The 22,311-nt window shown below is 38.8% G+C and overlaps 1 protein-coding gene across 2 annotated transcripts in view; it reads left to right on the forward strand.

Annotated features, from left to right (window-relative positions):
- Positions 1–15,531, forward strand: part of fsaf1 (40S small subunit processome assembly factor 1) — a 35,816-nt gene extending 20,285 nt beyond the window's left edge. For both annotated transcript variants that reach the window (XM_069885093.1, XM_069885092.1), the window contains exons 5-7: positions 7,944–8,024; positions 10,134–10,174; positions 15,280–15,531. In XM_069885093.1, coding sequence (XP_069741194.1) covers positions 7,944–8,024; positions 10,134–10,174; positions 15,280–15,403 — 246 coding nt within the window. In that variant the 3' untranslated portion in view covers positions 15,404–15,531. The remainder of the gene's footprint in view (positions 1–7,943; positions 8,025–10,133; positions 10,175–15,279) is intronic.
- The last annotated feature ends 6,780 nt before the right edge of the window (positions 15,532–22,311 follow it).

Consider the following 22,311-nt stretch of genomic DNA (forward strand, 5'->3'; position numbering starts at 1 on the left):
TCTGGAGAGATTCCAGAAGATTGGAAGGTCACAAATGTGGTTCTGCTATTTAAGAAAGGTGGGAGACAGAAAAAATGAAACTATAGGCCAATTAGTCTGACGTCGTGGTTGGGAAGATATTAGAGTCGATCCTCAAGGTGATGAAATACCTAGAGATGGATGACAAGATAGGTCCAAGTCAGCATGGTTTTTTAAAGGGTAGATCCTGCCTGACCAACCTATTAGAGTTTTTTTTGAAGAAATCTCAAGTAGGATAGACAAAGGAGAGGGTGTGGATGTTATCTATTTAGATTTTCAAAAGGCTTTCGATAAGGTGCTGCTTAATAAGATGAGGGCCCATAGAATTACAGGGAAGTTATTAAAATGGATAGATAAGTGGCTAATAGACAGGAAGCAAAGGGTTGAAATTAAGGGTTCTCGTTTGGATGGCTGCCTGTAACTAATGGTGTTCTGCAGGGTCGGTATTGGGGCCGCTGCTGTTTACAATTTATATAAATGATTTGGATTGTGGTATAAATGGTTTTGTGGCCAAATTTGCAGATGACAGCGAGATAGGTGGTGGAGTAGGAAGTGTAGTAAAAACTGTAAAGTTGTAGAAGGATATAGACAGATTAGGAGACTGAGCAAAATTATGGCAGATGAGATTTAACATAGAGAAATGTGCGGTTGTACATTTTGGCAGTGGAAACAAACAGGCAGAATACTATTTGGATGGGGTGAAAATTCAGACCTCGGATGTGCAAAGGGACCTGGGTATCCTTGTGCAAGGAAACCTAAAAGTAAATGACTAGGTGAAATTGGTAGTGAAGAAAGCGAATGCTATGTTGGCATTCATTTCAAGAGGAATAGTGTACAAGAGTAAAGAGGTGTTGATGAGGCTCTATGGGGCACTGGTGAGACCTCATTTGGAGTACTGTGTGCCATTTTGGGCCCCCTGTCTTAGAAAGAATGTGATGTTGGAGAGGGTGCAGAGGAGATTTACTAGGAAGATTCCCAGAATGCAAGGGCTAATGTACGAGGAGCATTTGGCAGCTCTTGGGTTGTATTCATTGGAGTATAGGAGAATAGGAGGAGATCTCAGAGGCATTTCGTATATTTAAAGGTTTAGATAGGTGAATGTGGGTAAGATGTTTCCCTTGGTGGGTGAATCAAGGACAAGGGGTCATAGACTGAAAATTAGAGGTTATCCATATAAAACAGAGATTAGGAAGAACTTCTTTAGCCAGAGGGTCGTGGATCTGTGGAACTTGCTGCCGCATACAGTAGTGGAAGCCAGATCACTGGGAGTATTTAAACAAGAAATAGACAAGTATCTCATCAAGGGATATGGGGAAAAGGCTGGAAATTGGAACTAGTGTAGAGTAGCTTAGTGTAAATTTATGGAACAGACTCGATGGGCCTAGTGGCCTGTTTCTGTTCCTTGGTCTTGTGATCTTGTGAATTGAAGGCTCACAAAACTGGAAGATAAGCTTGAGCAAGTTTGCCATTCTGTTGAAAAACAAGGTGAGCCTCTACTGTAGAACCTACTTTGAATGATTTAAGTGATCAGGTTCGGCATTTGGAAGACTCTACATCAGCATTAACTAACAGTAATGAGAAGTTGATGGCAAAAGTCATGGAAAGTCGAAGTAGATGTCAAAATCTCAGTATCTTGGGCAGAAATCGCTGAGACTAGGCAACAACAAATTTTGTTCAAATCTGCTTGTAATGGTATTTGGAAAAGAGATATTTTCATCTCCACCGGAGATTGATAGAGTGCACCGCCCACTGCTGCCATAACCCAAATCTGGGCAAAAGCCACATTCGGTGATCATACACTACACCAATATCAAACAAAAGAACTTTCGATCCTTGAACCTCATCGGCAGAGAAAACTTTTGTATTGTGGCCAGTAACTTAAAATCTTTGAAGATTACTGCTCAGAAGTCATGAGTCAGCGGGCCGTCTACAGAGAAATTATGTCTGAGTTATATAATCTTGGGTTTAAGCCTCGTTATATCCAGTGCTGTTTCATATCACTCCAGTGGGCACAAGAAGAATTCAAATTCAGTAGATGAGGCTCAGGAATAGGTTTATATTGGTTTAGCACAGTGTCTGAGAATATTGACACCCTCTGATTCTATTCATGTAATAAAAAAGTTCTCTATATATAATTTACATTCTGAATTGCTAGTATTAAATAATTCACAAGTTTGTTATTTTATAGACTGATCAAAATTTTTTAAGAAGTTTTCAAATTGTTTTTTTCTGATGTGCCTAAACATGACTTCCCTATTGGTTTGAAATATTGGGGAATGTTTATAAACATTTTTAGGAGCCAGGACATCTAATCTAACAGGAAGATGTAGAAATTCTGGAGAAATTAATTAGCTCACTTTTGGTCTATTCGGCAGCCTTTGGGGGTTGGGACTAGGGAGGAGGGAGGTGGCTTAAAGGGTGTTTACTTTTGTTTTACATTGTTACGGTGTTATTGTTTAACTTCTGGATCTCTAATTTCTGTTCTAAGAGTGCCATCTGGTGGATGAATATTGTGCATTTTATACAGACTTAAACTTCATTTGTCTATTGAAATTTTTGAAATCAATTTTATTGTTATTAATCTATTAGTGAATTAACATGGCAAACTTTTAATTGTCTCAGTTGGAATGTAAAAGACTTGAACCATCCAGTTAAGTGAGAAAAGTGTCTTCACATTTAAAACAACTTAAAGCAACAGTTATATTCTTGCAGGAGATGCATATTTGTAGCAGTAATGTTTTGCGCCTGATACTGTGGTGGAAGGGGCAGCATTGTCATTCTTGCTTTCAAGCTAAAGCCAGTGGTGGGGGGGTCTCAATCCTTATTAATCAAAACATTCCCTTTACTGAATACAATGTTTCAGATATTAACAGTCATTTCAGGGAAATTACATGACAAAATGGTGGTTTTTGCTAATGTTTATTCTCCCAAAGTAGATGATGTGCTTTTTTTTGGAAAATTTATTTTCTTCTTTGCTGGATTTAACTTTATATTTGCTTGTTTTAAATGGGGATTCTAACTGATGGTTAGATCATGTTTTAGATTATTCATCCTAACCCTGCCATATTAAGTAAATCTGCCTCATGAATTCATTCTTTCTATCAGATTGTAGTATTTTGGATGTCTGGCATTTCTTTCAGCCTACTAATAGAGGGTATAATTATCAAATGTTCATCATACTTATTCACTTATTGATTACTTTCTCATTGATGATCAATTAATCCTTCTAACGCATTCTTGTGGTTATCACAGTATTGCATTATTTGATCATGCCCCTTTCACATTATCAATAACTTCATAATTTTTATTAAGTAAAAAGACACTGATGTTTCAATTCAGTTTTACTTTCAGACAATGACTTTGTTAAATTTGTGTAAGAACAGATGTTTTTTTTCTTTGATACTAATGTTTCACTGGTGGTTTCCAGTTTTGTTGTATGGGATCCCTTGAAAGCTTTTCTTGGGAAAAATCTCTTTTACTGTTAATAAAAAAAGATGACCAATAAAGATCTGTTAACTAACCAAATCAAATAAATAGATAAACAGTATGCTCAAACTAAAAAATCGGAATTATATTTAAAAAATGGACTTAAAACTACATTTGATCTTCTCAGGTTTTGAAGAATAAGAGTCAGTTTTACATTCATGGTGATAAATCTTGTAAGTTCTTGGCTAACCAATTGAGAGGATTTTGAGCTAAACGACATATTGCAAAGATTCATAAAAATAATGGTAACCTACTATCATATCATTTGGAGATAAATTACACATTTAGGAAATTTTACTCTTAACTTTATTCTTCTGAGTGTATAAATGACAGTAGTTTGAAGAGTTTTTTTAGAATGGTTAAATATTGCCATGATTCCTTTGGATAGTCAAACTAGTCTAGATAAACCTATCTCACAGAAGGAAATAATGGCCGTTACTTCTTCATTACAGTCTGGAAGTCCCTGGGATCCAGTGGGTTTCCAGTAGAATTTTTTAAAATAATTCTTTAAGTTGTTATCACCTTGCATAGGATTGGTGTTAGTGGATTCATTTTAACCAAGGTAAACTTCCGAAATCATTCATCTAAGCTTGTATATCTAATAGCGAAGAAGGGTAAAGATATAGCCAAATGTTCCTCCTATAGACCAATTTCTCTTCAATGTTGATGTTAAAATTTTAGTGAAGGTTTTGGCCAGTAGGATGGAAAATATTTTACCATTAATTATTTCTGAAGACCAGACAGGGTTTATTAAAAACTTGCATTCCTATTTTAACATGTGTCATTTATTGAATATTTATTTGCCTTCTGACAATGGATAAAGAAAAAGCATTTGATTGAATAGAATGGTTATATCTTTATGATTTTAGAAAATTCTAACTTTGGTACTGATTTTATTAAATGGATTAAATTACTGTACTCATGTTCAACTGCCTCAATTCTCACTAATTCACAACAATTGACCTTTCAATCTGCAATGTGGCATCCGTCAAGGGGGCCCCTGTAAATCCATTTCTTTTTGATTTTTCCCATTGAACGTATAGCAATTGGACTCCAAGAGTGTAAGGATGTCTCAGGCAAGATCAAAAATAATCTCCTATTTTCTTTTCGAACCTGGTTTCCTCCCTACCCCCATGATATCATTACTATCATAATTTAGTCAATTTTCAGGTTATGAATTAAATCTGTAAAAATTGAACTTTTTCCTTTAAATTCTCCTATGTTAATGCTTTTATTAGTTTTCCTTTTAAGATTGTTTAAAAACCAATTTATGTATCTTGGTATTACAATTACAAAAAAAATTATAAACATGTTTTTAAGGAAAACTATCTTGCTTTGCTAAAGCAAGTGAAGCAGTCCTTATCTCAATGGTCACCTTTGTCTATATCTTTAGTTCGCCATATTACTTCTATTAAAATGAATATTTTGCCTAAATTTTTGTATCTTTTTCGATCTGTACTAATTTTCGTTCCTAAATTGTTTTTTGATTTGGTTATATTGTCTTATAAATGGAAGGGAGGTCACCCTCATCTAAACAAGTTTTCTTACAGAAACCCAAGAGGGGTGGTAGTATGGCTCTCCCTAACTTTAGGTTTTATTACTGACCAGTCAATATACGATGTCTTACGTTTTGGTCATATTTTCATAATTATACTGACTGTCCATTATAGGTGCCTATGGAGTTGAATTCCCCTAAAAAAATTATCTAATTTAGCACATCTTAGCTTTTCATTTCCATTCTTTCAATTAAGTTGATAGATAACCCATTGTTAAGTATTCTATGAGAATTTGGACACAGTTTAGAAAACATTTTACATTTCATAATATTTCTCTCAAGTCCTTTTCTGTCTAATCGCCTTTTTCAACCTTCTTTGCATGATATTGTTTTTCTGCAATGGCACAGAGCGGGTATTCAATGTTTTAAAGACCTTTTCATTGATCCTGCATTGCATCATTTAATCAGCTTTCTGTTAAGTTTAATATCTAACTCTCATCTTTTCAGATATTTGCAAATTTGGCATTTTTTTTTTACATTTGCAAATTTATGATTTTCCTAAAGTTTCTGAAACAAATTTTGTTCAGTTTTTTTTAGTTTTCAACCCTTCATAAAGGTTTAACATCTATCATTTATGAGAAGTTTATGCATTTAAAACAGGCTTCATCAAAATTAAAAATGCTTGGGAACGGGACCTAAATTTGACTATCAGATGAAGATTGAATGTTATTTTAAAGCTGCTTAATAGCTCTTCGCTTTGTCCTTGTCATTGTTTATTGCAATTCTAAGTGGTATATAGAGCACACGTCTCACTGAATTGTCTCACTTTTATCCTGATACAAGTTCAAGTTGTGATAGGTGTGAGAGAGGAGAAGCTTCTTTAATTCATATGTTCTGGACTTGTTCTAGTCTTGAAAAGTACTGGAGAGAGATTTTCCACACCCTATCTTTAATTTTGAATGTAAAATTAGTGCTGAATTAGTTGCTCTCTTTGGTACAACAGGAAAGGATGGAGTTCCTTTATCTTCAGTTAAGAGTCCTTTGCTACTCTTAACGAGACTTGCGATTTTGCTTAAATGGAAGGATGCTGCCTCGCCCACACATGGTCAGTGGCTAGGGAACATCATGTCCTTTCTGAATATGGAAAAGATTCGGTATTCAGTTAATATTTCAGGTATAAAATTTAAGGTATGGGGGGGGGGGAGGTCATTCATGACTTACTACCCACTTTATAATTTTTCAATATCATTTGACTGTTTGACCTCTATCTTTTCTTTAATTTTTTTTCTCCCTTTGCTTTTATTTCAATATGAAGTATCTATCATATGACTGTGGTAAGGGAAAGGGCTGTGATTTTTTTTTCATTTTTGTTTGAATGTAATGTACTGTATGGACTATGATAATGGGTGTGTTTTTCAATTTATATACTAGTCTTGATGTACTGATTGTTTAATAGCCATGTATAACACTTCATAATGGATTTTCATTGTATTTTTTAATTTACATTGTTTAAAAAGAATAAAAATAATTTGAAAAGAAATCCTTTGAATTGGAGGTTTGGAACGAGCTTTGGGTTAATTGAGATGTTACTCCCAAACTCAACCTCAGAATCCACTTGGAATTTGGGTGTATGGTAACATTGCTTTGAACTCTACATGTCGATACCCAAATCACAACTGTAGGTTCTGTTGTCTCAGTGACCCGCCGAGAGCAGGTAATCTCCACTGGTCCTCTTTTGTTATTGGGTGTAGCTCACCTTTGAATCAAAAGATGGTGTTTTGATGGAATTCCTCTGGAGACCTTGTGCATTTAAAAAGGGCTGATGCTGCCCGGATGATACCGTGAAATGTTGCACTGTTGGAAACACTCACTTCTTGGCTAGATCGTACATGGCAATGTTTAAAGAGAGTAATGTCCTTCCACTTGGTTGCCTTCCTTTGTTTTGGCTAATGTTCTTATGCATAATGCATTCATGCACAGTGCCCTCCATAATGTTTGAGACAGACCTTTTTTTTTCTCCTTTACTTGCCCCTGTGCTCCACAGTTTCAAAATTATAATCAAACAATTCAGGTAATTAAAGTGCACATTACAGATTTTATTTAGGGTTATTTGTGTACATTTTGGTTTGACCATGTAAAAATTATAGCACTTTTTATACGTAGTTCCCCCATTTCAGGGCACCATAATGTTTAGGACATTTGGTGGGATGTTATGGCCTGGGCATGTATGGCTCCTACAGGTATTAATGATGTAACTGCTGATGGCAGAAGCAACATAAATTCTGGTCTGCTCAAGTTCAAGCAAATGCCTCCAAACTCTTTGGACAGAGCTTCATCTTACAGCAAGACATTGATGCCAAGTAGACTGCAACAAAGGAGTTTTTCAAAGCTGAAAACTGGAAAATTCTTGAATGGCCAAGTCACTCTTCCAATCTAACTGCAATTGAGCATGCCTTCCATATGCAGAAGAGAAAACTTTTGGGGACAAGCCCCAGAAACAAGTAGGAGCTGAAGATGGCTGCAGTGGAGGCCTGGCAGAGCATCACCAGAGAAGATACTCAGCACCTGGTGAAGTCTATAAATCACAGACTTCAAGCAGTCGTTGCGTTCAAGGGAAATGCAACAAAGTACTAAACATGACACCTTTAATATACATACCATTGCTGTGTTCCAAATGAGGGGACTATGTATTTAAAAGTTCTGTAATTTCTACATGGTCAAACAAAAATTTATACAAATAACCTTGAATAAAATCTGGAATGTGCATTAAATCACATGTGAATTGTTTGATTACAAATTTAAAACTGGAGCGCAGGGACAAATAAAGCGAAAAAATGTTTGTCCCAAATGGTATGGAGGGCACTGTAGAATTTTCATATCTTGCTCACACAGAAAATGGACATATTGTAACTGTCATAATCCTTGAATTTTATTTTTATTTCAGCCGGCAAAACGTGAATATGTAAATTACAAAATTTACCAGGAAATAATGAAGCAAAAGGTTACAGCGAAACAAATAAAAAAGGTTTGTGCTTTTTTTTTGTTGGTCATATTTCTAGAAGATTTCTAGAAGATTGATATGACCCAAATCATGGGTCCTCTACCGGCATCACCTACGGCTCCTAGAACGCTTCCACCAGCGTTGTCTCCGCTCCATCCTCAACATTCATTGGAGCGCTTTCATCCCTAACGTCGAAGTACTCGAGATGGCAGAGGTCAACAGCATCGAGTCCACGCTGCTGAAGATCCAGCTGCGCTGGGTGGGTCACGTCTCCAGAATGGAGGACCATCGCCTTCCCAAGATCGTGTTATATGGCGAGCTCTCCACTGGCCACCGTGACAGAGGTGCACCAAAGAAAAGGTACAAGGACTGCCTAAAGAAATCTCTTGGTGCCTGCCACATTGACCACCGCCAGTGGGCTGATATCGCCTCAAACCGTGCATCTTGGCGCCTCACAGTTTGGCGGGCAGCAACCTCCTTTGAAGAAGACCGCAGAGCCCACCTCACTGACAAAAGGCAAAGGAGGAAAAACCCAACACCCAACCCCAACCAACCAATTTTCCGCTGCAACCATGTCTGCCTGTCCCGCATCGGACTTGTCAGCCACAAACGAGCCTGCAGCTGACGTGGACATTTACCCCCTCCTTAAATCTTCGTCCGCGAAGCCAAGCCAAAGAAAAAGAAAGATATGATCCTGAACTTAAGACTTTAAACACAATTTGCTGAAGGAACTCAGCGGGTCAGAGGGGAAAAAAAGGATGGTCAATATTTTTGAGCTGAAACTCTTCAGGACTGAGGAGAGTTGGTACAGAAGGAAGAGTAGAGAGGATAGGGTGTGAGGAGTGAGACAGGGGCCCTACATGGGATTGGCAAAACAGGCAAGGTGAAGCATAATGGACAGATGCCAGTCAAAGGGGAAGAGAGAGAGGCATGAAAAACAGATGGAGGAAGATGAGCCAGACAGGGTGGAGAAGGGGATTAGAAGACAAAGATTGCCAGTGCTGGAATCTAATAAGAAGGTGGAATTGGCTGTATAGACCAGATAGAACCAAAGGGAGGGGATAAGAAAGCAGATGAATCTAGTGGGGGTGATTAGAGACAAAAAGGTGGGAGAAGGGGAAGATCAGAAGAAGAAAGGGGACGTTACCTGAAACTAGAACATTCTGAGTGTGTACCATTATATTGTAGACTGTCCAGGTGTAATATGAGGTGTTCTTCCTCTAGTTGTGTTGGGCCTCTCTGACAGTGAAGAAGGCCCAGGACAGACAGATCAGTGGGAGAATGGGAAGGGTGCACAGGGCGGAGGTTGTTGGGTGTATTTAAGGCAGAAATTGACAGGAACTTGATTAGTCAGGGCAGCAGGGGGTTGCGGGGAGAAAGCCGGCCACTGGGGGTTGCGGGGAGAAAGCCGGCCACTGGGGGTTGCGGGGAGAAAGCCGGCCACTGGGGGTTGCGGGGAGAAAGCCGGCCACTGGGGGTTGCGGGGAGAAAGCCGGCCACTGGGGGTTGCGGGGAGAAAGCCGGCCACTGGGGGTTGCGGGGAGAAAGCCGGCCACTGGGCTGAGTGATTAGAATGGCAGAGCAGACTCGATGGGCCAATGGGCCTACTTCTGCTCCTATATCTTGTGGCATGGACAGAGCTCTGCAAAACAGTCTCCAAGTCAGTGTTTGGTCTGTGCTTAATAGATTCCAGCATTGTCAACTTATGTCTTCGAATTTTCTACTTGCATGTGTGTGACACATCTTCCTCCACCTAACCTTGCTTATCTTGCCTCCCTTTTCATGGCATCTGTCAGTCTTCTGCCCACAATGTCTCATCTCCACTTGGAGCTCCTGTCTCACCCCTCCCACACTGTCCTCCCTTCAGAGCCTTCAGTTTTCGGTATTGATGAAAAGATTTGCTGTAAAATTTATCCCTTCGACTAATGCTTTTTGGCCCTCTGGGTTCCTCTAGCACGTTGTTTAGCTTCAGATTTCAGCATCTGCATTCTCTTCTGTGTTTTTAATAGGATGTTGCTACTTTCCATTGAATAATATCTCTCAGAACTGTAACCTGCTTATTGCCTAAGAGACATCCGAAAATGTAATCTTTGAATCATGTTGTCAATATTTCCTCTTTTTTTTAAATTTCAGAACTCAAAGTTGGCATTGCAGAAGGAAAGGAGAGAGGAAAGGTGAGGAGGACGTGATATCGATTGAGTGTGGGAGGAGATCTGTTTTTCATTAGTCATATTCACCCTCTCAAATATTTCATCCAAGATGCCCCACCTTTGTTTCTTTTGACCATCGGGAACTCCTCCCTTGTGCCATCTCCATATGCATTGTTTGTCAGTTTGTCGTGTTGCGCACCTTTGCTCTATCTGCACCACTGACCGGGACCTCTCATTGGCCAACCATTTCAGTTCTGTGTCCCACTCCCATACTCCTATGTCTGTCCATGGCCTCATGTCCTAAATCTTCAAGACCACCCGTAAATTGGAGGAACACCACCTGATTTTTTCCGTTTGGGCACTCCAACTGGATGGCATGAACATTGAGTTCTCTGGTTTCTGCTAACCTTCCCTAGCTCTCTACTCCCTTCCCTCTCTATTCACCCAACCATCTCTCTTTCCCCTTGCTTGCTGCTGTGCCCTCCCTCCTTTCTCCGCCTATTACTTCCTGCCTTTGTGACCATGCCTCCCCTCTTACCTTTTTATTTGGATGCCAGGTAACATTTTTTCATACCTTGATGAAGGCCTCAGGCCTGAAACATCAGTTATGTATCTATCTTTGCTATATAAAGTACACTGTTTGACCTGCTGAGTTTCTCCAGCTTTTTGTTTTTACTTCAACCATGGTGTCTGCAGACTTTCTTGTTTTATTTTTCCCTTTTTTATCTATCTTGTACATTGAGACAGCCAGGTTTTCCATAATTGAGCACCTGCAAATTCCTCTGCATTGCATGACTGCTCTTGTGTTTAATGGTGAATGAAAATTCTCTCCAGCTAAAAGATTTTTTTTTTTTTATTTTTTTTTTCACACCATAAATCACATTAGCCATGATATACACTATTTCTTTTTCACACATATACAGTGACTTTTTCTCCCCCCCCCCTTTCCTCCCAAACCACCCCCCCACCCCCCCCTCTCATCCATTTTAGGTGTACAATCTAGGTTGCATTAAGCCAGTCAGACAATGTTGTCATTCAACAAAATTACACCAGAAATTCTACTGAGTCCATTCTTTTCTTTCCTTCTCCTTCCATCAACTTAGGTAATGTTTGTCCCCGGTAGGTTTTCGCTATTGTATTTAATGTAAGGCTCCTATACTTGTTCGAATATTTCAATATTATTTCTTAACCAATATGTTATTTTTTCTAATGGAATACATTTATTCATTTAAATTTGGTAGTTTCTTCCTTTTAATTTGGTTATGTATTCCATTAATATTTAAAGACATATAGTTCAGCGTAGCCCTTTTATATTTTGTTTATCTTCTCTTTCCGTTTTTCCATCATTACCTTTCCTCCTTTTCCATTTCTGTTTTCTTATTTTCAACTCTTTATAAGACAACATTCCTACAACATCTAACATTTTCCTTATTCTCCTATTTCTATCTTATTTATCCCCAATCTCCCCTTCACCTCCTGAGTTGTCCTTTATCCCTTGTCGGACAACCACATCTCCCCTCTCCATTTGGATTTGCGAATCCACTCGCAAGCGTCAACTGATTTTGCAGTGACCGCTATTTCCCCCCACCCTGCCTCCCCCAGAAAAGATTTCACTTTTCATATGTCACAAAGGTCACTCTTTTAATTCCCTCCTTATTCTCTCTATTCCATTACCTTCCCTTATTAATTCTTGTCTATACTATCTATATTTTCCTCTAAGTACAGATACATTCATGTATGCTCATTGTCTCTATTCACTCTTATACCTCTTTACCCGCATACATATCAATCGTGATCATTTTTACTCTCATTACCCGTCTTCATCCCTCAGTCTATTTTTGTCTTTACCCACATACATATCAATCGTGATCATTTTAACTCTCATTACCCGTCTTCCTCCCTCAGTCTATTTTTGTAATTGTTCTGCAAATTTTCGTGCTTCTTCTGGATCCGAGAATAGTCTGTTTTGTTGTCCTGGAATAAATATTTTCAATACCGCTGGATGCTTTAGTATAAATTTATACCCTTTCTTCCATAAAATCGCCTTTGCTGTATTGAACTCTTTTCTCTTCTTTAGGAGTTCAAAACTTATATCTGGATAAATGAAGATTTTTTGCCCTTTATACTCCAGTGGTTTGTTGCCCTCTCTTACTTTTTCCATTGTCTTCTCCAGTACCTTTTCTCTTGTAGTATATCTTAGGAATTTTACTACAATAGATCTTGGTTTTTGTTGTGGTTGTGGTTTAGAGGCCAATACTCTATGTGCCCTTTCTATTTCCATTTCATGCTGTAGTTCTGGACATCCTAGGGTCTTAGGGATCCACTCTTTTATAAACTCCCTCATATTCTTGCCTTCTTCATCTTCCTTAAGGCCCACTATCTTTATGTTATTTCTTCTGTTATGGTTTTCCATTGTATCTATTTTTTGAGCTAGTAGTTCTTGTGTCTCTTTAGTTTTTTTATTAGATTTCTCCAATTTCTTTTTTAAGTCTTCTACCTCCATTTCTGCTGCTACTGCCCGCTCTTCCATCTTGTCCATTTTTTTTCCCATTTCTGTTAAGGTCATCTCCATTTTATTTATTTTCTCTTCTGTGTTGTTTATTCTTTTTCTTAAATCCTTAAATTCCTGTGTTTGCCATTCTTTAAATGACTCCATGTATCCTTTAATAAGAGCAAGTATATCCTTTACCTTGCCTATCTTTTCTTCTTCTATTTCACCATACTCTTCCTCTTCTTCTTCCTCTGGGTTGACCATCTGTTGTTTCTTTGTTGCCCTTTCCTCCTCTTCTTTCTTGTTTCTATTGTCTTCTGTGGTCTCTTCTTGCTGCAGGTGTTCTGCAGCTGTCATTGCCGGCTGTGGAGATCGACTCCCCAGCTGGTCCCCCCTCCCGTCGGTGTGTTTTTTTTCATTCGCATCGCGCATGCGCGATACTTCGCGCATGCGCGGTTGCGCACTTTTACTCGGCTCAGCGAGCCATTTTTGTAGTCCATTATTTACCGACCTGAGGGAGCGGGTTTCTCTCTCCGCAGCGGGCCTCTTCGGACAGGTAAGGCCTTCACCTTTTTCCTCCTTTGTCTTCTCTTCCTCTCTTCTTGCCGTTGCTTTCGATTTTTCTTTTTTTGTCGCCATCTTCTTTCCACCTTTATACTCACTTTTCTGTAACTTTTATTTCTGTGCCTTTGTGTTTTCTCTTGTTTTTCCCGACTTTTCTGGAGAGGGCTGGAGTTCACCGTCCGGCCTCTACTCCATCACGTGACTCCCCCCAGCTAAAAGATTTTGATGTTAAAAGATGTTGATCATTCAAGGTTTTGAGAAATATTACTGCCACCACAATTCCCTTTTAGAGAACAAATTAGACAGTTTGTAGACTTGGTAGCCATTTGACCTGTGAGCTGAGTTTTCCACTGTTATTATCATTAGCCCCTTTTACACTTGCATCCCACTAAATTGGTCGTTCAGTGTCCTGGGATAGGAATGGGGGTTTGGGTTTCACACTTGTACTGGGACACTAAATGCTTTCACACTTGCAAGGAATCATCCCTGGGGTTAGGACCATACTACCATCAACCGATGACATCATGATGCATTGAATGATGGTGGGCCTGCCCTAAATCCTGATCAGTGTATTATGATCTTGTATTTGAACAAAATTTAATCATGCCTAATTATAACATAATTGAGCTTTATGTTCAGCACAGTATGAGCCCTTCAGCCCCTGTTGTACCGACCTATATAAACCTTTATAAAGGACCGTGGGAAAGTGCTAGCAATAAATAGCAATAGCGGACAATTTTTAAACAGCATGGGAAAATTGGTAGCCCTATAAGCATACAATTTATAAAGACCATGGGGAAAAAGCTACCAACATTCCCATGCTGAATAAATTGTGTGCTATAGTGCAACCAACTTTCCTACGGTGTTTAAAAATTGTCCGCTATTGCTATTTATTTCCTCTCTCTCCCACTGCGACTTTCCCATGGCAAAGTTTATACCTTCATTTTAATCTTTTCTTTCTTCGTGTTCCTGTACTCGTGTAAAAATTTGGGTCATTTCAATCCCAGAATGCAATGACCCGTTCTACACTTGCCTGATTGCAAAGTTGGCAGATGCCTGGGATTGTACTAGTGGTCAAGGCCATCAATCCCCGTGTGAGCTGACATTGGCGTTGAGCTGATTATGTTTACACACTAGACACTAAAGGCCGATTGGCCGGCCGTTAATTCCTGAGATCACTTGCAATTGTGAAAGGGGCTATTGTTATCAGGTTCCAACTTGATTTTGATGGAATGATTCTTGACTTTTAGAAGTCTCAACTAAACTCAGAATTCAGATTGGCTGTCCAGTGGTTAACAGAAGGAGTGCCTTGGATAGCATTTCTTTTTTGAAGACTTTAAATTGAGATCCAGTCTACCCTCACTAGACCAAAAATATATCATGGAACCAATATTAGTTTTTCTCTTTTTTTTTTATTGTGGGTTAGTGTGGATGACTTCTGGCCTTTTATTACATCAAATGTCATCATTGTGTCTGCTCCCGAGACCAATCCTGCGACCCACTACCCCCTGCTTTCTGCTGAATCTGATCCAGGTGTCTGCTGGGTCTTTGGGTTTCAGAACCCCTCCTTCTAACTCTCCCTCTGAGTTAACTACTTGGATCAAACATTAGCTCTTCAACTTTGTATTTGATGTCTGTTTTAATTTGGAGATTAGCACAGTAACAAGCCCTTCTGGCCCATGTCGCCCAAATACAACCGATTAATTTTGAAATTCCCGTACCTTTTTGAAGGGTGGGATGAAACCCAAGCGCCCAGAAGAAGCCCACACAGACACTGGGAGAACGTACAAACTCCTTACAGACAACACCGGATTTGAACCCAGGTCACTGGCTCTGTAATAGCATTGCACTAACCGCGATACTATGTTTAATAACTGCACCTTAGATGCTTTTTAAAGTTATTTTGTATGTTCAATTTGTGGTTGAAAGCAGAGTTCATGGGTCAATTAAAATTGTCCATTAATTAACAAAGAACTTTTTCATTAATTTTTAACAATTAGACAAGCTAGTAATAAGTGTCATATAATAAATATAGGCTTAAACTGATTACATGTATTGGATTTGGTACCCACAGAAGGAACAAGAAACTTGACAGTGTCCTGAGTGGACAATTGGGAAGATTTAAAAATGGAGTGCTCGTCCTTGGTGAAAAAGACATCAAGAAACTCAAGATCAATTCAAAGTCTAAATGTGTATAATTTTGTACAGTATCAAAGCATTCAAACATTCTTAGTGATCAATGTTAATGCAGATATTTGATTCCATTATGATGTTTGATTTAAAAGAATTTCTGACTAATTTATTAAATATCAAGTGTTGCTTTTAAGATTTGCTTTCTTTTATTTCAGTTGTTTCCCTGGTAAATATTGTCCACCCAGGCTGTAAATTTTTTTGAGGGAAAAAAAACTTCAAAAGTTTTGGAAAAGTTTTCTGTGCAAATGAATGACACTCGAGTGGGATGGGCAAGTTATTACTGTCTCAGCCTATAAACCTCACATCCTTTAAATTGAAAGATAAATTGTAAATGTTATCCACAATGTCCATTCAGCAGATGGCTAACAGCAGCCACAGCCAAACTTGTGCTATGTTGGTGACATTTTGTGTTCTGGGATAAGATGGGTTGTTCCTTCAGAGCATTTCAAGCAAGGTGTTCAAGTTTGAATTTTATAGCCAATACAGCAGTTCCTATAAAAGACCTAACCTAGTGCACAAAGCAAGGTTGTATATACCCTCTCATTTTGGACTAATCATTGAATCCAATATAATCAGTAATGAGGGATTGGCTGATGATATGATCTTATTTTGAGTTTATTCTTGTTAATGGTGATTGCTCAGCTAGGGATCCCTTGAAAGGAATTAACCTGCTTTGTCATAATTTTCAGCTATGGCTATGTAACCCCGAACCAAGGAATGCAGTCCAAGCTCCAACCAATTGCTTGAGCATTAAAGCAAGGCTGATGTTCCCATCCTTTCAAGAGAAAATTCAGAATTATTGGAGGTGGCAGTTTTCAGATACATCTTAAACAAACAGTGAAGGTAAAAGGCAGGCAAAATAATGCAATTTGTTGGAGGTGGAAGAAGAATCTTAGGTTTTGTACATGAGGAGGAATTGTCTTGCTCCTACCTTGGCAAAGGGCTCATGCCTGTAACATTGATTATGTATCTTTATCTTTGTTATATAAGGTATGCTGTTTGACCTGCTGGGTTTCTCCAGCATTGTGTTTTACTTCAATCATGGTTTCTGCAGACTTTCGTGTTTAGCAGGTGAAGGTTTGGCTCAGTGAGTTGGGCTTTATTTTATTTTTAGACATTTCAGCCTACAAGTCTATGCCACCCAATTTATACCCAATTAACCTACACCCCAGTGCATTTTGAATGGTGGAAACTGAAGCCCCCAGGGGAAAACCCACGCAGAACATACAAACTTCACAGACAGCATGGGATTCAAACCCTGGTCCTGATCACTGGTGCTATAAAAGCGTTGCACTGACCACTATGTCAATGTGCCCCCCTGCTGGCCGGCCCAGGCTTGCCCAAAATAGGGCAGGTGATTAACAGAGCCAGTGAGGATGTGTGTGATTTTTTTTTTTGAAAAGCCCAATTGCAAGCCGAGTGCACCATGCTTTTAAAAGGCAAATGAGGAAATTGCTCAATTCAAAACAACTCAAGAAAACAGCAAACTAGTGTACTGAACTGGAGCATAGAGTTAACTAAATCACAAGATCGAGGAAGAGGAATTTTAGCACAGATTCCAGCATGTAAAGTCAACAACACAAACATTCTCTACTGCTCCGGTGCACTTATCCAGGCATTGAAGCACTGTCAAGCCTACAACTTGGACCAGTGTTCAAAATTTGGAAGGAAGGTTTAATCTTTTCTGGAAGTCTTGAACACAAAAAAACTGCAAGAGGTTAAAAAATGATGTTGGAAAGAATTCACAGGATGATTCAGGGAATGAAAAGGTTATCCTATGAGGAGCATTTGACGGCTCTTGTACTATACTTGTTGGAATTTAGGAGAATGAGATGGAATCTTATTGAAACATTTTGAATGTTGAAAGGCATGGACAGAGTAATTGTAGATGGTTGTTTCCCATGGTGGGAGAGGTCACAAATTCAGGATTGAAGGGCATCTGCTTAGAACAGAGACGTAAATATTTTTCGTTAACCAGAGGGTGGTAGATCTGTGGAATTTGTTGCCACAGGCAGTTGTGGAGGCCGGGTCATGGGATGCATTGAAGGCAAAGATTGACGGGCTGCAGAGTCCATTTCTGCTCCTATGTCGTATGGTCTAAGATTTTGTGGGAAACTGAATTAATAACTTTTGGAAAAGGCCTTTCTGATCTGGTACTTTAAAATATCCTTTCCCTTACACTGCCATCAAAGTTGGTGTATGATCTCATAAGAAATTAATAATGATGAAACTCAGAAGCTGCTATAAGTTGTAATAACCAGATTTATTTAATTAACCATCGACACCAGACATTTCTGGCACATCACAACTTATGAACATACACCAAATTACATCAAATGTTCACAATATTTATGCAATACCTGGTGTGAGAGCATTGAGTAGACAGAGTAACATAATCTTGAGTATAAAACACAAAAGTACCAAACTATCCAGTGTACATATAAAAGTTTTGTATCCATGAAATAACCACCAGTTACAACAAAAAGAATCAGCGGACCAGCCGCTTAAGTTCCTGATGACTGACTTAATGTTTGAGGTTTTTTTAAATAATACAATGGAACCTTAAGAACATAGAGCTTATTCATTTCTAGATTCAGAGTGACTCAGACCATCCTCAAGTCTATGCTGGTAAAGTACAAACAATACAGTACTAAATTGTACTTTAAATATATAAAAAACACATTGTGCTCTCAGTTTTAGTAACACACAAGGGGAGGGAAGTTCAGGAACATTCTAGCTATCTTAGACATTATTCAGGCCTCTGCTCCCAGTGAGAGCAAAGAATTCTGCAATCCCAACAATACAATGAGATTTGATTTAAAACTACAAAGACACTTATTTTTCAAAAGTGAATGACCATTTGATAAATGAAAGAAAAGCCGCACTTTCTAGAAATGTTGAAGATTTAACTTGCAAACCAATGGAGAATGTAATGGAAGTAGCAGATTGACAGTAACGTTGAGAGAAAGGTGAATTCCATTGTGGTACGTGTGACCTTGCGTTTTTGCAGTACAGGAAAAAAATATAGCTAACCTACAAAAGTAAATGTTATTCTGAGAAGTCAATGTGCACATGATTAGCAACACCAGGAAGAAAAAAAAATCAAACAATTCAGATACAAGCCAACATCCAGCTCTAGTAATTGGGACCAAGCAGATTTTGACAAATTGCAGTCAAAAAGGGCCATTTCCTATCAGATTCTACTCAAGTTACTTACATGGTGAAGCTGAGTTCTCTTCCAAGGCTTGAACCCACCTTTCACGTGACATAAATTCTGAATTTTAACAAAAGTAAATTGAGAGAATCTTCTGTGGGGATTTTCAGAATTCTAATCATTCTTTTTAAATACAAAGTGAGTAGTGTAGTTTTAGTGTTTGTTGGTGGAACATTCTCTCGAACTCGTGATCAAGGGAATCGGGTTTCTTACATTTTTATCTTACTTCAAACATGGTGTGACAAATCAGCCCACGAAAAGATGATGCAGTAGCTGGCAAACTTAAAATGTTATTTAAAAATTTTGAAGTGGCATTTTTAACAGATATAACTTTTTGTCATTTATATCGTGAAACTGCTGAATAAATATTAAATTTGTTCTCTATAAAACTTAATGCTTTACCCTAATGCAAGGTTCACGATACAATGAATCAAAATGTTATTGTAATGCAGTGATGTAAATTCTTAATTAAACAGTATTTATACTTACAAAACCTTTACTACAATGGTCAATGAGCCAAACACCCTTTTTACACTGAAAAGCTGTGTTATTGCCATTTACACAACCTGTCTCTAGAAGCAGGTTTGCTTGCTCGCACAGAAGAAATGCCAAGTCAGTGAGGCTATTTACACAGCAAGCCAGCTTCCCAAAGCAAGAGGTGGGACGTGAAGCTCAGGAGTGTCAGTGTCTAATATGATGTAAAACATAAGCAGTGACATTGCTCAGTACACAATAATGGCATATTTTGTTTTAATGAAACGTTCAAGTTACTTTGAAGCATAATAGGAGCATAGAATTTTCTACAATCTGAACATTTTGGGGTTTTCAAACTTCTATTGAACTATAAATATTCATGTTGGATGTTACTGAAAAGAGGACCAGTGATAGCCAGCTGTACGCTCACATATGAATAAACTGCCTTTGGTGAGATACTACAGCTCCCTTGTACAGTTCAATGTGTTTTTGTTAATATTGTTTTTTTGTTCTTAAGACTTTTATTCAAAAGCCATTTACACTGAAAAGAAATGTACACAGCTGAAAGCACACTGGCCTTGAATAATGAAGCATTTCACTAAAATTAATCACTGGATGGTGAGGATGGGGACGCTAAAGGGACAGTCCTTGGCATCAGTAGCTTGGATGCATGGGCGGCCAGAGCGTCAGGTGCTCGAGTCACCATCCATCCAGTCGATACTCTGTCGGACCCCGACCACCTGCTCTGGGCTCTCTCCAACCTCAGCTTCCTGCCTGGGCTTCATCGCCACATCAACTTGATCAAAGTGAGGGTAGGGAGCCTGGGGATGAAGGCAGGGTGGTGGGCAGTAGGGCGGGGAAAGAAGAGGGAGCCGAGGGAAGGGAATGGAAGTGGGAAGCGGGGGTGGGATGGAAGTGAAGCGGGGCAGGAAGATGGGTTGGATGGAAAGTGGGTTGGGAGCTGGGGATTAGTGCATCGAGTTTTTGCATTTTCTATGCCCTGGGTCTATGGATTTACGTCGCAGCAGGACGTCATCTTCCCTTTCCATTTCAACTCAACTTGCTCTTTTAGACTGGCCCTGCTTTGCCTCTAACACTACCTACCTTGGCGGATAAAAAAGCTGGGTCAGTTCGGGACCCCCCCTCCCCCAAATCTGCCTTTGATGCGTTCCCACAGGTAGGTGAAGCGCTTGAAAGTTGGATAATACCCAACTTGAATCCTCTGTGTAAAAGGGGCCATTGACACTGCCTTACTTTGACTTTTCATTCACTATTTGTATTGATTTTTGTAAGGTGGTTTGTAAGAATGTTTGCCGTGATGCTGCCGCAAAACAACAGATTTGTGACTTGTTCATGGCAATAAATCCTGATTCTGCATTATAAGATTATTAAGTCATTATTTTCCAGATAGATTTGAAGCTTGCTCTGAAATGGGTGAACGACACAGTAACGACAGCAGCAACAAAAAAGAAAACAATATTCCAGATCCATTTACTCTTGGCTCATTACATACCAGATAAAATCATTTCCATTACAATCTTTATAATTTATTTTTAACAACTCTCTTGAGCAAACACTTATGTAGATTTCTCTACAGGAGTATGTGCTGGTCACCATCATAACAGGTGGCAGTGGCTTAGCTGGCAAACAACATCCAATCTATCTTAATACTGTCTGACCTGCAGCATTATCTGCCTTATTTAATACTGATTACAAATACATTAAATGATCTACTCAGAATAGTTTATAACAATGCATTCAAAAGAGACTTTGTATAAAACAGCTTGTGACATTAAAAACTTGACCATGTTACCTGTTAGAGAACAAGACCCAAACTTACCTACCTGTTTAGAAATGAAACTGCTTTGCTTTAAGGATTTGCGTTTAGGACAAAGTTTATAGAACTCTCACTGTGAAACAGGAGGTTCAAAACCCTCATGAGCACAGTGTCATTTAATTAGTTCTATCTAAGCAGGAAGGGTTTCTACTGAGGCATAATATCAATTACCAGTCCACCTCAACCCTTATTCCACATCAACTCTTATACAACCAATACCTTGCTGCAGCCAGATTCAAACATTTTCTCTCCCTGAAAAGAGAGAATGGAGTTGAGGGAGGTGGGGGGGGGGGGGGGTGGTGGCAGGGAGAAATTGTTACTGGGATGCTTATCTGATGGATCTTACATCAAGCAATCTCTGTGGACTTCTAGAATTAATGCATTCCTTGGTGCAGATGAAGTGGTACAAACTATGTAAAGTGCAAAATCATGGACTACATCAGTTCCTTGAAGTGATCAACCATTTTGGTGACTGATAATGGTAAAGACAGAGTATCAGTGCATTAACAGTCATCATACCAGTGCCAAATGCAATCATATTATCTTGCACATTCCTCTTAAAAGCTGTGTCTATCTCTGGTTGAAAAGCTGTATCTATCTCTGGTTGAATATTGTCAATTTTAACTACCCCCTGCATTTCTCCTAATGCCTCCCTTTGTTCTGACTAGTTAACTATCAGAAATATATTTGCATTGTTTATCATAAACTTCAATTTTAAATTCCTCTCTTAGATCTGGGCTTAACTTCTTGTTCTAATGAAAAAGAATCAACTTTTTTCTCACTCCTACCCAACATCTCTCATCCCTGCTATAATCTTAATAAATCTCTACCTGTCGCTTTGGCACGTTCATTAATGTAAAGGACTTGGGCAAATTAACAGAATCCACATGAAATTTGTTCAATTCTTGCTTTTATACTTCATGATCCCATTTATGCAATTTTTTTTAAATTTAGGTCAACGTTTAGCCTTTGTGCTACATTGATAACAAATAACATGGTAATTGAAAGTAAAAAACTAGAACTGCAGATCCTGGAACCCTGAAGTATGAACAGAAAATGTTGAAGATATTCAGCAGAGAAAGGAGCCTTGATGAAGAGAGAGAGAGAAATGTTTCGGGTTGAAGACCTATCAGAACTGGAAAACTCAGAAAACAAGCAAGTTTTCAGCTTTTAAATGGGGAACAGAAGAATGTTTGGGAGAAGATGGAGACCAAGGTTACACAAGCGCCATAGGTGCCTTCAAAGTAGGGGGGTGATGAAAATTGTTAATCATTGTTAAGTTGATTGGAGAAGAACAAATGGAGGGAGATGAATGAGGTTGTAAACTGGAAAAATAAGTACACCAGAAGCTGAAAACCTGAAAGGGGCAGCACGGTTGGTGTAGAGTT

This window comes from Narcine bancroftii, chromosome 6, assembly GCF_036971445.1.
Source record: "Narcine bancroftii isolate sNarBan1 chromosome 6, sNarBan1.hap1, whole genome shotgun sequence".
Taxonomy (NCBI): Eukaryota; Metazoa; Chordata; class Chondrichthyes; order Torpediniformes; family Narcinidae; genus Narcine; species Narcine bancroftii.